Source organism: Chaetodon auriga, chromosome 7, assembly GCF_051107435.1.
Source record: "Chaetodon auriga isolate fChaAug3 chromosome 7, fChaAug3.hap1, whole genome shotgun sequence".
Taxonomy (NCBI): Eukaryota; Metazoa; Chordata; class Actinopteri; order Chaetodontiformes; family Chaetodontidae; genus Chaetodon; species Chaetodon auriga.
This window is the reverse complement of record NC_135080.1, coordinates 7,652,892-7,669,662: the sequence shown is the minus strand read 5'-3', so window position 1 is coordinate 7,669,662 and position 16,771 is coordinate 7,652,892. Positions and strand designations below refer to the sequence as shown.

The 16,771-nt window shown below is 42.0% G+C and overlaps 1 protein-coding gene across 1 annotated transcript in view; it reads left to right on the top strand.

Moving 5' to 3' along the window:
• Window positions 1-15,777, top strand: part of rtn4rl1b (reticulon 4 receptor-like 1b) — a 128,089-nt gene extending 112,312 nt beyond the window's left edge. The window contains exons 2-3 of the mRNA XM_076735092.1: window positions 11,977-12,428; window positions 12,907-15,777. Coding sequence (XP_076591207.1) covers window positions 11,977-12,428; window positions 12,907-13,800 — 1,346 coding nt within the window. The 3' untranslated portion in view covers window positions 13,801-15,777. The remainder of the gene's footprint in view (window positions 1-11,976; window positions 12,429-12,906) is intronic.
• Window positions 15,778-16,771: the final 994 nt, after the last annotated feature.

Here is a 16,771-nt window from a genome sequence, read left to right as displayed (position 1 = left end):
GGGGGGGGGGGGGGGGGGGGGGGTAAACCACTTATCTATGGAACGTCTGCGGCAAGGCACTTGGCTTTATAAGGAGAGAGGGGATTGGGAGCACTCACTAGTGAGTGGTAGTTGCATGCAGACAAGCAGCTGAGAGGGAGGGGAAAGCACTCACAAAGCTGAGTAGTTTGTGTGGTTCGCCTCCAGAGGGTTCAGGTTTACAATGGAGAGGAGGAAAGCAAAATGGGAACTTCAAATGGCAGAGCTGCAGAAAAAGCAGCAGCACTCACGACATGATAAAACAGCACAACGTCTCGTGAAAAGATCAAGCGATTTGTTATGACGATCCTCAGATTCGCCTTCACGGATAACACACGGACATCTGGGCAAAATAATAAGACTGAGAAATTCATTAGTGGGCTGTATGTTTTTTTAAGGTTTTGGTGATGGCAGACTTTGAAGTGAATCTTTGGTGCGGTGTTGTGCTTTTTCAGTGACTCACTAAATCCCATAAGCTGCCATAGTATCTCTAACGGCCAGACCAGGGTTTCTTTAATCACACCTAGACAGTGACTGTGTTTTATTCAGCAAAGCCTCCTGCTCTGTCGTTTTGGGAAACAACAGCAGAATCAATTAAACAGCAAGGGGGACATGGCATGGAGGGAAGAGAGGAGTAAAGAGTGGCAGAGACAGGTCGTAAAGAGGAACAGTAATTTGAATGAGCAAGAGAGACATAAGCAGCATCCGTTTATAGAAGCCTAACAGGTAACATTCATGAACTGCTGCTGTTTAGACTTTAAATTGAAGAGATTTCACAATGGAGGCTGGTAAATTTCTCCAGAGTGTAGACTAATAAACAGGCGCAGGTATTTGTGCATTTGCTCGATGGAGACACAATGGTAACTCAAGGGCAACCCTAATACACGGCAGAGAATTGAGCGAATGAAATGATGATAAGTTATCATCCTCAGCTGGAGCTAGACTATATGAAACCGAAGACGGACTGAATGAAGACAGAACAGCGGGACTAAAAAAGTGGAAGGACCAAGATGGAATCCAATCGGGGGCAGAACAGATCTAAATTCAATTGGATGAGATTTGAAAGTACAGTATTTTTTTTTTTGCTCCCCTCTCATTGTGAGAAAAAGTTTCAGTGGATGCCAAACGTGCTTGTTGGGAAGGCGCGTCGGAGGCCTTCAAGGTGATAAGCTCTGTCGAGGCGCAGTACATTAATGAATTGACGTTACACCAGAATCAATGGTGAAGCTCTCAGGGTCTGAAAAACTACACTTAATGAAAAGGGATTACTCTCTTAAGATCAAGGTCTTGCACTTCCCTTCTTCCCCACTGCTTCTTTTCTCCTGCTCTTTTTACAGCCTGTTGTGTTTTCTTTCCTCGTTCCCCCAACCTCTCTGAAGAAAACACATGTTCTAATTTTGTCCACAATCACTGAGCACTGTGATTACATGGGTGCATCATGTATTTAGGTCTATGTGCACTTTATTGACTTCTCGGATGTCTCCTCTTAAATGAATACTTCACCAGATATGTGTCTTTTGAACATCAGATACGTTTCACTCCCTTCGGTTTGTGGCTCTGGACAGCGCTCAATACACTTTCGCGTCACCCTATCTTCTTGTCGTAGCTCCTAAACCCCAACCGAAGATCCAAAGTAGCATATTTAGCAATTTATTGGTGATTTGATTGTTTGTTTGGAACACACTGAGCATACTGAGCGTCTGGATCGATAGGAAAGTGGATCATGGCGTTGGAGAAGTTTCTGTGAATGTTTTGCTACATTTGAGTCACTAGTTGAATCCATTGTAATGGCTGCAAATCGAAGTTGATTACCCTCCTCTGTGAAGGAACAAACTGCAAACTTCTGATACCTGTGTTCCTCTTTAATCTGCTTGAATCTACTTAATGCAGTTGATGTGCAGCGTCAAGCATCAGCCGTTGAGCTATAGTGTGTGCATGTAGCCTACATTAATGTGCACTGTGTTGGTAGATGTAGCTCTACTGTACAGACCTCTGTGCACACTCACGCATGTGTTGTGTGTTATGTCCTCCCCTTGTCTTTCGGCTCTGACTTTCACCCAGTGAGTCTTCTTCATCTCTTGGTCATCTCTTGAGCTAATGAGCCACAATGCATCGCTGTTCCCTCACACACTTTTCTGCTTGATTTCACGTTTCTCCTTGCCTCTTTGAAGCTATTAGTTGAGACTGCTGAAACCCTCTGTATGGGTATGTGTGCCTTTACGTACATGGAGCACCAAACTCTCACCTGCTATGAATAATTGATCTGCTGAATCTAGGGCACATGAGGTTTGTATGCAAGGAGGCAGCTGCTGCAGCAGGAGGGTACCTTACAGTTTGTTTTAAGAGAAACATGTAAGGGGTGCCAGGAGGTGGAGACTAGTGAGGTGGAAAATGCCACATTTCAGTGCAGGTACAGGTCTATACTCTACCCAATGGTTTCAAATCAGAGCAGTGCGGCTTCTAAATCATTAATCCACAAAAGCTTTTAGCAGCCCGTACTATAGCTAGAATGTGTTGTGGGTGTCTCCAAGGTTAGTGAATGTCACTGCTACACGTCAACATGATGCAACTTTAATCAACAGTTTTAGGGAGCTAAACCAGGATTGAGACTTCGACTCACAACCGTGTCTGGTATAAAAAGGACGAGATGGTGGAACGAAGGATGTTGACATTGGGGAAAACACGTCTCAGAATTAACAAAACACTCAGCAACACAATTTACTCTCTCTTGCCTGTTGATAACCAAGCAGCAACACAATAACAATTCAGGTGCTAAAACAAATTGAATATTTGTCTGGTACATACTGTGAAATTATTCATGTTAGCACATGGACATTGTTAAGTCGTGCAGTAAACTCTCCCAGGCCATCCTGGAGGAGATTATGGTGTTTGAGCCGACAGGTATCTGAAAGGAAGGACACTGAGATCAAAATGAGGAGCAGATTGAGACAAATTGTGGGGTACATCAGCATGCTATTAGACTGATTGGAACGTTATATATAATAGCTTATTATATTTTTCGTGTCGCCACATGAATCCCAAAAGGAGAATTTTGGGTTGTTCTTTTTTTTCTTTTTTTTTTCCTTCCACTTCTGGTTGCAGCCCAGCTTTGGCCGTTCTGCTCTGCCTTCTAAACACTCTGTTAATTTACTAACTCCATGGGGAAATTTCACTATTTTGTTTGGCCCCTTCTACAGAAACATCAAAGCATGGAGCGAGTTAAAGAGCATCAGCCCTGGAGCTGGTAATGATTCAGTGCCTTTTGCAGCTTCTTCATAAGGCAGATGCTCACTGACACAAGGCTTGTAAGCAGGTCCTGATCTGGTTCATGGAGAAACTACAGCACCAGTCCTGCAGACATGTTTCCCCAAGTGCATTGCTGATCCTTAAAACAGCCTCCCTTTACTTTAAGTTAAGTGGCGTTAGAACATTATAACTTATCTCTCTCCAAGACATTTCTTTTGTCATTTGCTGCTTTTCTCTCTGTCCATCTGCTCGGCGTCACAGCATCACCACAACTCAGCTGTCACTCTGACAGAGACACACAATGAGTGGCTGTGTTGCACTCTGTCATTGACATACATGCGCGTGATTGAACAAGACACAGCGACCGGACGAGCGAGGGAGACTGACAACCGTCCAGTCTGCTGCTGAAAGCTATAAACTCATCTCCACACACTGTGTAACGGAGTATAGCTGCGTACAAGTGTGTGAAACAGGAGACAGAATGTTAGTGTGTGCGATTAGTGTCCTAACGCTCAGTGTGCAGCAGCCTTAAATGGGCTCAGTCCAGCTATAAAAGGGCAACTTAATTAGCAGCGTAAATTTATCTACGTACTTAAATTAAGACAATATCAGAGTGTAACCACATTAAGTCTACATTTTCTGACCATTAAAACCAAAAATGTCACTGACACTGACACAAATAGCTGTCTATGGATGTTCAAACAGTCAATTCACAAGGTTATGGTCTCCACAACAGCCAAATGAGCTGTGCTTTTTTCTAAAGCTACTGTTAAAGGTAGCTGTTGTCATTACTGTTTTCACTACATCTACTCAAAAAATGTTTCATTAAATTTACATTTGGAGTTTTTGGTCAGTTACTTTTTGGTAATGTTGATGAATAATTAAATGCTGCTTCAACCACCGACCAGTCCTTTGTTCTCATTGATTATTATTTCGTTCTAAATTTGTCATAGCTGTACTCGTGACACAATGACCTTTAAAACTTTTAAGATCACAAACAAAATAAGCATATACCTTTACCCCTGCGAGGAACTGAAGTTGTTAATTAAATTGCTGTGAAGCAAACATCCTAGCTGGTTGATTGAGTCATTTTCAGAAGTCTATCATGGGCTTTGCTGCCTCAGTGATTCTGGCAACAATGTTGCTTAACTTCTGTGTCACTCAAAGCAACTTACTCTCAGGCAAAATGTGGAGACTCTCATTACAAAAATCTATAAAAGCTAAAATTGGGCACATAGTGTATGTAGTTGCCCCATCATGCAGGAATAAATCAAACTGGAATTTGCCATATGTTGTGCTAATGAGACAGATTTACCATGCATTTTAGTGCCACTAGCTTATGAGATGACACTGCTGCCAAAGACCCATCGTGTATGTTGTGAAACAGCCTGTGAAGATTTCCCCACATGTGTCGGGAAAGAGCCACAAGATTATATCAAACTCCTTCAACCATGAAAGATAATTATTAGCCACTTCACCAACAGGAAGTACATTATAAATGCTCTCTATTTCCTGCTGAACTAAATATAGATGCACTTGAGTGATTTATATAGGTTTTGCGGAGCCATTACTTTAGTTTGGCCGGTGTAAGGGAATACAGCCACAGGGAGTGCAATATATTTGAATCATTTGGCTTCGTGCTGTCACGATGAATGAATGGAGTTGGTGGCTGATAGTGTTGCCCCAAACAGCAGTGATGCGCCGGATGGTGTGTGTGCGCTGCATGTATGCTCGCGTGTGCCTTTGCATCTGTGTATGTGTGTGTGCATGGAGCCCGTATGGCCTCTATCAAGGTTCAACAGAATGCTGTGAAGGCGTGAAGAGTAAAAGACCAGCGGGTACAGATGTGCCTGCAAATGTAAGCAAGTGGAATTAGCACCTACTAGACATCCATTAAGCCTGTTAATTAAAATGTAGGTATTAAACATCTGTGGACAGCTCAGGCAGCAGCCATCCGCCTGGCTTCTCAGCATCTTCAAGTCCCATCACCTGCACACTCTGCACAAATCTCTCCTCTTTATTGTGTTCATGCTCCATATGGTGCTGCTTATTGTTTGCAGGAGTTGCTTTTAGGCCCTCTGATTGCTCAACCTCAGAAACGCTGCTGTCACTCACACCATCTCTGCCTTTTTTTTGACGTCCCTCTGGTCTGGTGCGCGTTTGCTTTTATATGAGTTTGTGTATCAAGAAGCACTGTAACCAATGAGATCCTCATCCTTCTGAAGTTGCAGCTGTCTGCACTGTTCAGCTGAGCGACCTCTGTCATACCTCTGACCTTCTCTCACTGTCTGCAGTTTCTCAGCATATCTCTTTAGTTGTCCATTCCAAATAATGAATCTGAAGAGATTTATTGACAGGGCCGCCTCATTGACCAGCCACTGCTGCTCACGATATCAAACAGCCATGAAATAGCTCTTAGCAGACATAAATAGCAATAATGTGAGGAACATACTGGCCCATTTAACCCCTGACACAACCTGGCACTCCGCATGCCAGCCTGCTATGTGACCAGGCTCCATTTCTCTCCAGCTCTCTTTACTTTAACCGTCCTTCTGTTTCAGCAGGGATGCAGTCAGAAACATGAAGCAGTTCAGTCCCTTGATGTGAAGCCAACCTGACAGAAGAACGATCAAATCATAATTAATGCGCAGGAAGTGTTGACAATTTACAGTTTCACAGCACATACTGTGCCAACACACGTGGTACAAATCAAAGGAATCAAATGTGGAGCAGAACAAACAAGTGGAAATCAATAGCACAAGCCTTGTCAGTCTGAATTTCATTTGGGTGTCTGAACATTTTTATAATATCCTAAACGTCCAAAGTATTAAAAAGTATTTTTATGAAGTAGAGAGATGAGGTGAATTGAGGTAAAAGCTGATTGATCGCTCTCATAAAATCTATATCAATCACAAAAGAGAAGATGGAGAAAAAGAGACAGATAAACGTTTATGGCAACGCCTAGCAAGGATCTTTCAGAAAGCTGGAATCATTATCAAGAAAACACCATTAATATTTTGTAAATTTATTGTACATACTAATTACTCTATCAGCTCTGTGTGACCTAATTTATTTGCAGTGAGCGAGGATGAGATAAGAGATGAAACCAGCTACAATGCTGCTCCAGCACACACAGAAAGACACCAACTCTCATGCACATGTAAGCAATCTCTCAGGTTGTTGATGCCTCTGCACCAGAAGAATATCTCGGCGACGTGATATATTTCTGAAATAGTTCCATTCTGCTGCATTTCTCGGAGATCTCGGCATTGTCAGTGTTCTCTCCCCATTTTCCTTTCATTCACTAGAATAGTCAGGCAACCTTATGAGCCAATATTGCCTGCAGTGGAGCCGGGGAATAGCAAATGAGACAAAATCTATAACATTCTGCAGTAGGCTGTGAAACAAAAAAATAAAAGACACATTCCCGGGCAGAAGTGTTGCTGGCCACAGCTGTTGGCAGGAGTGTTCATGTGCGAGTTTGTTGTTCAGTCAGAAAATAATGGCAGTAATCAGTGTTTTTAACAAGTCAACAGAAACATTCTTTAAAAATGGTAATGAGAAACAGCTTCAGTGAAAGAAATTGTGTTGTGCCATTATTGCTGTTTCTTTATCCTTTAAGAATAAATGCTTGCAGTTCTGCTTTTGTTCCAACACTGTTAATTAAAATAAATGTGCAATCATTGACCTATGCTGGAAATGGCAGAAGCTGATGTTCCACTCAGAGCATTTGCTCAGCTTGCTGTGAAATCAAGGCTTATATAAACTACTAATAGAAACAGAAAATGATTTTCTGTAAAACTTATCATTTACAGATGTTTCTCTGTACTGCAGCATTTGGTATCATTAAATTCAACATAAGACATTATAGGAAGCATTGAGTCAATATTGATTGAGTTAATGAGATTTTTTCCCAGTCATTAAAAGATGCCTGTGATGAAACGTCCTATTATGGAGACTTTATGATAAAATATCAGGGACGCATGAAACAGATAATGTGCTCTGAAGATATTTGTAGTAATATTGTATAATTTTACCACACCATCCGATTTTGAAGCCTGGCGCCATGCATGACAAGCTAAATTTATGGACCGTCTCAACAGTGTATGCCATAAAACCAAAAGAGCATTTTTACACTGATTCAGATTTTTTAAGAGATATTTCAGAACAAACTCCATTTTTACAAGAAAAAGTCCTGAAAAATGGCCATTAATGGTCACAAATTTTCAGTTTCAACTTTTTATATTTTTGGAGTTGTGGTTTAAATATGAATCAAAACGCTTTATTAATTTAGGTATATGGCTCATATATTACTATTATTGTATGTTTTGTTGGCAGCTATAAGTATGTGAGTATCATAGAAATACAGATAACAATACAGATATTTTATGACAGAGACACAGATGCAGATAGTAGCATTGCAAGACCCCCCTATAACATGTACTACAGTATTGCAGAGTATAATCTTACAGATCATTACAGATAGTGATGCTTCATTTAGCTCCGCAGGGCAATATTGACATTATACATTTTGTCAGCTGGGTTTTTGGTCCACAGAAGAATGAGCCCATTCAATCAATAATCTAATACACTGCTTTAACATTAATAACCACTGTGTGCATGAACATGACAGTAAACACCGTTTGAGTGCGGAGTGAGTCGAGGCATTATTTAGCAAAAGCCAATAGCAGGAGCGAAAAAGCCAGGGTGCTTATCAGGGTCTTTGGAGAGACACAGGAAATTGAGTTTGTCCAGTCTAATGACGGGCAGAGTCACACAGCTCTACAGACGTACCATTTCTCTCCTATTAGCAGACATGTGTTATTCATGAGGGCAAATCTAGTGTGAACTATGCCTCACTGATATTCTACACAGTCCCTTCTCAGTCTGTCAAGGGACCCCAGCCATTGTGTCTTATTCATTTATTTATCTATCTCCGTTTCTACACCCCTGTAGAAAAAGGGAACTCGGTGGTGATGAGGTCACGGGGTCAAACGTGATTCTGCCTGTGAGGAGTTATCAATAGCATCTGTCATCAGTAATCAGGGGAGGAAAACGGGGTGACGGGGGGGGGAGTAGACTTGCGAGGAGAGTGTTAAAACACAGCCCAGGCTCTGACCAGAAATAGCTGTGTCTTTCCCTTTCCAAAAACACATTATCTCTCTTTTAGAGCCTCTCCTCTATTCTGCCAAATTCCAATAGGCACTATTGGCATATATATGCTCCGTTGTGTCCAGAGCTATTTATATAATACAATTTGAGCTGAATGGCTCATTGTGTGAGCGCACAATGCAGAAACGGCACACATTAATTTCTTACATTTTCATTTAAGGACAGCATTCCCACACAATATGTATTTCTTCCTCTGTGCTGCAAACCACTCTCCCTATTCAAAGCTCTGCAAACAAGCATCAATCAGCCTTTTATGCTTGTCACAATGGCACGATCTATCTCATTCATTCACAAATCTCATGCATGTGTTCATGCCCGAGAATGTATGACTCAGTGTATCCATAGAGTGATTGTACATACATACATAAAGAAGACCACATATAATATTTCTACGACATGGTGTGAATGCATGTGTGAATTTAGGTTGACATCTGTATTTATAGTGTTTTGCACATGCAAATATATGTGGTGCTGAGATGAGTAAGCAGGCAGGTGTTAAAGTCTCCAGTGGAAGTGCATGTTACACCAGCTTCAAAAGAGAGCACACATGACCTGAGCGTGGCTCAAAACGAGAAACACGGTGTACGCTTCTCCCTCGCCGCTCACTCTGCATGCAGAAGAGAGCGTATGAGATACTTTGAGCATCTAAAGAGCATTCACATCATAAATTCACATCTTCTAAAGCCTCATCAGGGATGAAGTTAAAAGACTTTGTTCACAGGAAAGAAATGAGGAAGATATTGCCCCCCTGATCTACCATGTTTTTTTTTTTCCCTTTATGTTTTATCACCACAAATAGAGGTATTTTGGCAAAGCAGTAAAATCAGCTATTTTAGAGGAAGAGATTAGGCAGGATAAAGAATCTATTACTTTGTCCTGACAAACTGAGGAGAGTGAGAGTGAGAGGAGGCACATCCTTGTGTCCAAAGCATAGTGGATCACTGATTCAAATTGTCTCACTATCTCGGCAGCATCTACATTCTCATCCCCTTGCTTTGCCTGTGTATCGCACTTATCAGTCTGTCTCTCGCTTGCTCTGATCATTCCGCTGTTAGAAATCTGCTACCTAATTCTATTGACGTGCATGAAGTACAGTGTTAATGGAATAAGTTTAAGGCTTCAAAAATATAATTACTGGAGTGAGAGAAGGATCAGTTTTAGGAATAATGGAATCTCTCGGATGAATCGCTGCAAAGGCAGGTGATTGAAACGTGTATCATTTCAGCAAAAGATAGATTCAATTTGTTGCATACTGTGTTTTCTTTAGCAGAATGCTTCTTCTGTGGCGTGGGTCAATAATAGAACAAATTGACGACAAATACCAAATATCAAATGACTAGGAATCTGCATCTCAAGTACCTGGTAGCTGCTGCTTAATGCAAATGTTCCTCAAACAGCGGCTGGGAAAATTCACATGTCTCGTCTTGCTTATTTGTCTGATAAATAAAGTAAACCTTTATTTCCCGAGAGTAATGCAAAACGTTTTCACCCATTTACTCAGTCAATAGGTGCCATGCTTGATACATCTTGATGGAAATGGAGAGTAGAGAAAAAGATTGAGATGAAAACAGCTGCAGTGGAACAGCTTTCTTGTTCAGTCTTGACAGTGCGACAAATCTGGATAGAGCCAGTAATACACTAAAGGATCCATGACGTGATGCGGGTCATGACGTTAAAATGAAAAGTCTAAATAAAGCCTAGGCCCGCTGCAGCACTCCCATGGCACGTCATGGTCTCCAACGCAACATATTCACATGCATGCCGGCACACATGAACGCATACTCACGTTCAACCTTTTGACAGTGTTCAACCGTGAAGAATCACCTCATTTAGTGGGCACATTTCTGGTTTAGGAGGATGCATGCATTTCCATTGTTGCCCAGTGGCAGGGCTTAACAAATAGGATTAGATTCATGCCCAGGAGAGCACACTCCTGTTCAGGTGACACACAGCTCCCTGCTCCAGCTCTGCAACTAGACACAGAAAAGTACTGTTAAAGGTCAGTGGAGTCAGACGCTGAATGTCACAGCTTAGCCACAGTTTGGCGAGAAAATACATTAGATAAATACGCCTGTCTCCTGGTGGAGAGTGATTCTGCAGCTCCTGAATTTCCAGCATAAAAGACCCAGGATTACAGGGTGAGTTAAAAGGCAACAGAAGCATATCGATTAGAGGCAGTGAATCAGACCTCCGCTATGCTGTGAATAATAAATTGAGTAGAAGACAGCCAGGGGTTGTCAGATGGAACTTTCATGATGGGCTGTGAGTTGTGCTCATTTTCGATGAGACTGTGGATAAGTCACATCTCCCGTCTAAAGGATCTAGGGAATCATGTCACCGATCAGAAAGTGCCTCAGAGCAGCTTACTACAAGTTTAAGTAAGCATTCCATGCCCCATTTAACAACACAAAAAGACTGATCACAGCCTCCACTTGCTGCAAAGTAGTGCCAATGGATTCAGGGAAGGGATTGGACTCTTAATAGCACATCTCCCTAAGGTGGGAGAATATTGGAACTGGTAATTTCTGAAATAGCCGCATATGTGTCGAATCAGACAAGATTGTTGCACCAGGGACCCAATCAGTTTCACTGAGATGTCTTGTGACTCACTGGAGCAGGTGTTATTGTTTGCTCTCTTCAATAGACTCCTCATTGTAGGCCTAAACACACTCAGTGGATTCAGTCCGTAAACTGTGACAGATAAGGTCCATATGTGTAGCAAGCGCTGTGGCACAAGTCGAACCAATCAGAGAGACAATATCACTGCTTTATGAAAAACAAAACACAAAATGAATCTAGGCTGAGCAACACATGTCCCCATTTGGCACAAAATCAGAATATAAATTTGTTTGCAAAATCGTGACTCAATCCCTTGTGGACTCTGCTCATTGCTCGTGTTTCCTGACCTGTGGTGTATGCATCAATACGTACATACATCCATTTATAGCCATGCTGGCAGCATGCGATGTCAGCGTCAGTCGTCCAACTGCTGGATGATTTTTCATGACACTTTGTTCAGATATTCACAGTGATGAGGTTAACATCAGTGTGAAATATTTTGGCAAGTCTTAGAGTGATTTCATCAGAATTGGCTTTATTGGCCAAGTGTGTGTGTTCAAACAAGGAATATTACATTTAGACATTGCACTCAGTGTATTTGCATCAGAAAAAAGACATACAGCTCAATGAGGACAAAAAGACAAAGTCTGAACAGTAAATACAATGACATTTACAATTGTTGGGATTTAGATCTTGGGCATGTTGATATTAGTTTTAGGGACAAGTACAGCCTCACAGAGCCACTAGCGGATGCAGACTTGTGGTGTTATTCATATAAACAATATTTCTCCAACAAGAAGGCACTAAGTTGAAATATGAAATTAAAATGAACTCTGCTCTTAATTTGTTTTCCTTTTTCTCTCTTGTCTTTCTTTGTGTGTGTGCATGTGTGTGTGTTTGTGATTTATGTAATCTCCTCTCTTTCTCAACCTTCTTCTTTGTGTGTGTGTGTGTGTGTGTGTGTGCGCGCGCTCACTGCAGGCTGTGGGTTGGAGTTCCTGCTGGTTCTCTGTGGGCTCGAGTTTTCCTGGTCTTGCCCCCGTCACTGTATCTGCTACACTGCACCCAGCACTGTCTCCTGCCAAGCCCACAACTTCCTGTCTGTCCCTGAAGGCATTCCCCCTGACAGTGAGCGCATCTTCTTGCAGAACAATAAGATCCATCGCTTACTTCGGGGCCACTTCAGCTCCGAAACCGTGACTCTCTGGATCTACTCGAATAACATCACATACATTGAGCCCTCCACCTTCCACGGCTTCACACTGCTCGAGGAGCTGGATCTGGGAGACAACCGCCACCTGCGCTCCTTGGCTGAGGACACCTTTCACGGGCTGAGTCGGCTCAATGCGCTACACCTGTACCGTTGTGGGCTCAGTTCACTTCCCAATAACATCTTCCAAGGCCTCAGAAATCTGCAGTATCTCTACCTGCAGGTACACTAGGCAGTTTCACTCTGATTCATTTTATGACTAAGACTCTATTAGGGCTGTCAGTTTTCGAAATAACAAATTTGACCTATTTGGATTAATTTGAACACAACCCACATAGCCTGTTCATCACTACATTATTATAGTTAATATTCTGTATTCACGGTGTCTCCACTGCCTCATCAAATCCAAAATTCTTCAACACATTATTTGTCAGATGGTTTGGTGTCATGATTATCCACTCAGCACTGTTTGCTAGTTTTCTCCATTTTGCAAAAATAGCAACAACAGCCTAGTTTACTGAAGGCAACAGAACATGCAATAGATCAAATGGACTGTACATTTCCAGATTATTTAGTACTTTAAGAGGACATTAGTATTCATTGCATGTAGACACAAGTTAAGGTTATAGTGATACAGTGCAGTAACTCTGGAATGAAAACATTGCATAATATGAAAAATCGTGCTCTCTGTGTCTCCTCAGGATAATCATCTGAAGTTCCTGCAGGATGACACATTTATGGACCTCCACAACCTGAGCCATCTGTTTCTGCATGGAAACCGTCTGTGGAGCATTAACCAGAACACCTTCAGAGGCCTTCGAGCCTTGGACCGACTTCTTCTGCACCAAAACCAGATCGAGTGGGTTGACCGCCTGGCCTTCCATGACCTGAAACGTCTCACCACCCTCTACCTGTTCAACAACTCTCTGATACAGCTGTCTGGACAGTGCCTGGACATGCTGCCCGCCTTGGAATACCTGCGCCTCAACGACAACCCCTGGTCATGTGACTGCAAGGCCCTGTCGCTATGGGAATGGCTGAAACGTTTCCGAGGCTCAACGTCTTCAGTGGGTTGTCAGGCGCCAGCTGATATGGTTGGGAAAGACCTCAAGGAGCTGCGCAAGGAGGACTTCCCCAACTGTTCGCCCACTGTACCTAACTCGGAGTCCAGAGCCCAGACTAACAATTTATCTGGCACGGTGAATCCGTCCATGAATCGCGGCGTAGTGGTGGGCTCTGGAGGGCAGACCCACATAGTGCACCCCTCGAGGCCTGGCCGTTCTCGGAACTGCACAAAGCCTCGTAACAGGGTGAGCAAGGGGAAGGGTGACAATGAGGTTCACCACTCAAAGGAGGTCATGGCAGACAAGGAGGATTCCTCCCCAGATTTCACAGACGGGGGCAAACATGACCACACGTCTCCAGACGGCACCGTCACACGGAGGAAGCACAAGTGCACTCCCCGGACCACTGTTCGCCCCCCTAGTGGGGTTCAGCAAGCCAACAATAGGGCAACCTTATCCCAGTCCTTACTACACGTCTTTGCCCTCTTTGTGGCCTTGATAACAACAAATATTGACTACATTCTCCGTTGACCTTCAGAGGGTTTGGCAAATGCTAATCACAAAAAACACAGCCCTCAGACCCTCTCTTGCTCCTGCACTACAAGGCCTGTGTGTCTTTTCTGTATGTGTGTGTGAGTGTGATTATATGTGTAAATGTTGTGTAGGGAGCTTTACTGTTCAGACAGAAACAGGCAACAAAGCATCAAACATCTACAACAGAAAGACAAGAATCGGAGGGACTGAGAGTCAGAGAATGATAAAAAGTTAATGCAGACCAAGCTTGCACTGCCACTTATGCCAGTATGATTTCATCTTCATATGTCTTGGTGTATTTTTTTAAACTTCTGTTTTTCACTCAACTGGAGCTCAGATAACCAAAATTTGGTGAAAATAGAGAAAAAGAGGACAGAGACGACAGAGCAAACAAGGTAAAACTTGTAGACTCATTAGCTCTGAGACAGATAAGCCAGTACAAGTTCTCCATCCAGCTTTAATTTTCAGTTCACAGGTTTTAAATTGTTATTAAGAAGGTACAAATGGAAAGTCAATGACCATGTGAATCCTTCAGCGTCAGTCCTATATTGCTCATCCTTTCTGCCAAATATTCTTGTGTTGCGTCCTTTGCTAACAAGTGATCCGAACAATTGGGTCTAAGTGTTACTCATAGAAGAGGTAAAGAGTAAGCATGGCAATAACCTATCGGTCAGTATCACACATAGCAATGTGCCATTCTCATAAGAAAATGGAAATCTATGGCCACAGATGTTGTAAGGCTACAAACAGAGCAACCAGTCAGAGCATATTCTGTATGAAGCCCTAACAAATTGTAACAGCGACTCTCTTCATAATGCTGGCTTTTTCAGGTACTGTACCAACCTTTCTGCCTATTTAACAGTATTCCTCATTGGTATTACATTTCTACGCACAACTCGGCTTCCATCTTCATTTACACCATGTCTCTCCCTCTGTGCAACTGAATATTAAGCTGCTAATTGTTTCAGGATGACGAGGACTGTCATGCGCTATCTTCATTTGCTTGGAAAAACAATTGGTGTCTCTGGGAGATCAAGCTGTGAATATCGAGGAGTTTGTCTATATCTGTGTCAGATGTTGTTCATTTGATTTTTCTAAGACACAAAAAGGACCTAGAGACAGATCCCTGCTGCAGGGCCAACAGGAGCCTTAGAGGTCGAGGGTCAAACGGGGCTTTCTCAGTTTCCCAGTGAGGTTGTGCTGAACTGATCCCTCCTCGGTGAGGGCGTACCTGCCTTACTGAGAACATGAGGAACACATTTTTCTTCTTAATCACTAAACTTCAAAGGAATACAACAACAAGACTCAAGAAAAAAAATGTGTGTGTACCTTAACTGACTCGTGATCAATAAAAGATTAAAAAAAACATTTTGAATGGAGCATGGCAACACAGGGATCATGCAGAGAGAATGACGCCTGTTCATTAACTGATGTGATTGTTCATGGTTGTGGGGATCCAAGACCAAGACAATCGCTTCTGAAGTAACAAGGGGATGCAGTACAATGCAGATCGACAGACGGACAGTTACGGGACATCTCGCTGTACTTCTGGAGCTTTTGTGCCTCCCTTAAACGTACTGATAAGATGGTGTTTGTATCAATGATGTGAACTGTAACGATGGAGACAAGAGGACTTCTTGCAGTGCTGATATTAATCATTTACTGTATTACTATGAGAAAAACAATATCAGTGACATTGATGATGATAACAGGGTTTTCTGCTCCTCCTGTCAGGAGGAGTCTTTCGAGTTTTGATTTTCTGGTGATTTGTTTCTTTACGTGTTTTTCATGTTATATTTTTAGATTCTTTTATTTGTCAAGGCACAATTCCTCACCTCCCTCTTTCTCGTCCGACTGTATGCCTACTCATCTTCTTTCTTTGCCATAAATCAATTGTTCAGTAAGTTATCATCAGAAAACAACAGTACAAAAATGTTTATAAAGATATTAAAATCTATATCTTCTTATGTCTACCGTTGCAGTCTGAGTCTGTTTATTGTTGCATTTATGGTTTTAGAGTAAAAGGCATCCTGATTCCCCCTTTCTTGCCTTTCTTTCATTTTAATTCATTTAAACCAGAAATTGATTCTGTCAGCAAATTTAGCTTTTTTCTCATCCCGTTTCCTCCTCTATATTTTGCACCAGTTTGCAATTTGTCCCCCCTGATCAGACCCTGCTGGCTAAACCACAGCTGCTTCCTACAAACAAATCCTCTCTTCCTGTAAGCAACTTGCACAGTATACAATGCAAACACGAGTGAAATGTAAGTGGAATAAAACAGCAGCAACATGCAGGAGATAGACATGAAATAAGTTCCTGACCAACAGGAAAAGAAGAAAATTCAAAGATGACGCAAGGGCCGTGGTGTGATATATTGTACTTCCATAAATCATTGAAAAGCACTAAGGATATTAATGAAAGTGTCACATGGAATCTGTAGATATTCTAGGCTATTATTATTATTAATGGGCCTTTAGAGCATGAATTCTATTTCCTCTTCTTTACATTCTCCTCTCCGTGATAGAAATTGATCCGCAAGTAAGTGTTCCATTAAACTTTCTTTTTTTTTTTTTTTTTCAAATTCTGTTAAATGATGAATGAGCACAGAAGGAGTGGTTATATGCATGGATGAGAGTGCTGCGTAATTATATTTAAACTGATAGCAGGTCTGGCATCTGGTGTTTGATGCTCATCTACTCACCACCAGCAGCTTTTACTCCCCTTCCAGCTCATTCCAGCAGCCATGCCATAACTATTTCTACTTTTTTCCGCTTTAATATATATAAGTCCCTAATATCTTTCTTTTTGGTTGCAAGATTAAGCATTTTATTGCTGGAACAGCCCAAAAACTGTCATACAAATGAAATTTTATTACACTAAGAGAATTACGCTTTGGCTGGAAGCCGCATGCAAAATCTTATCTTGCCAATTTTCTACCTTTGGGGATGATGTGCACAGTTAAACTATT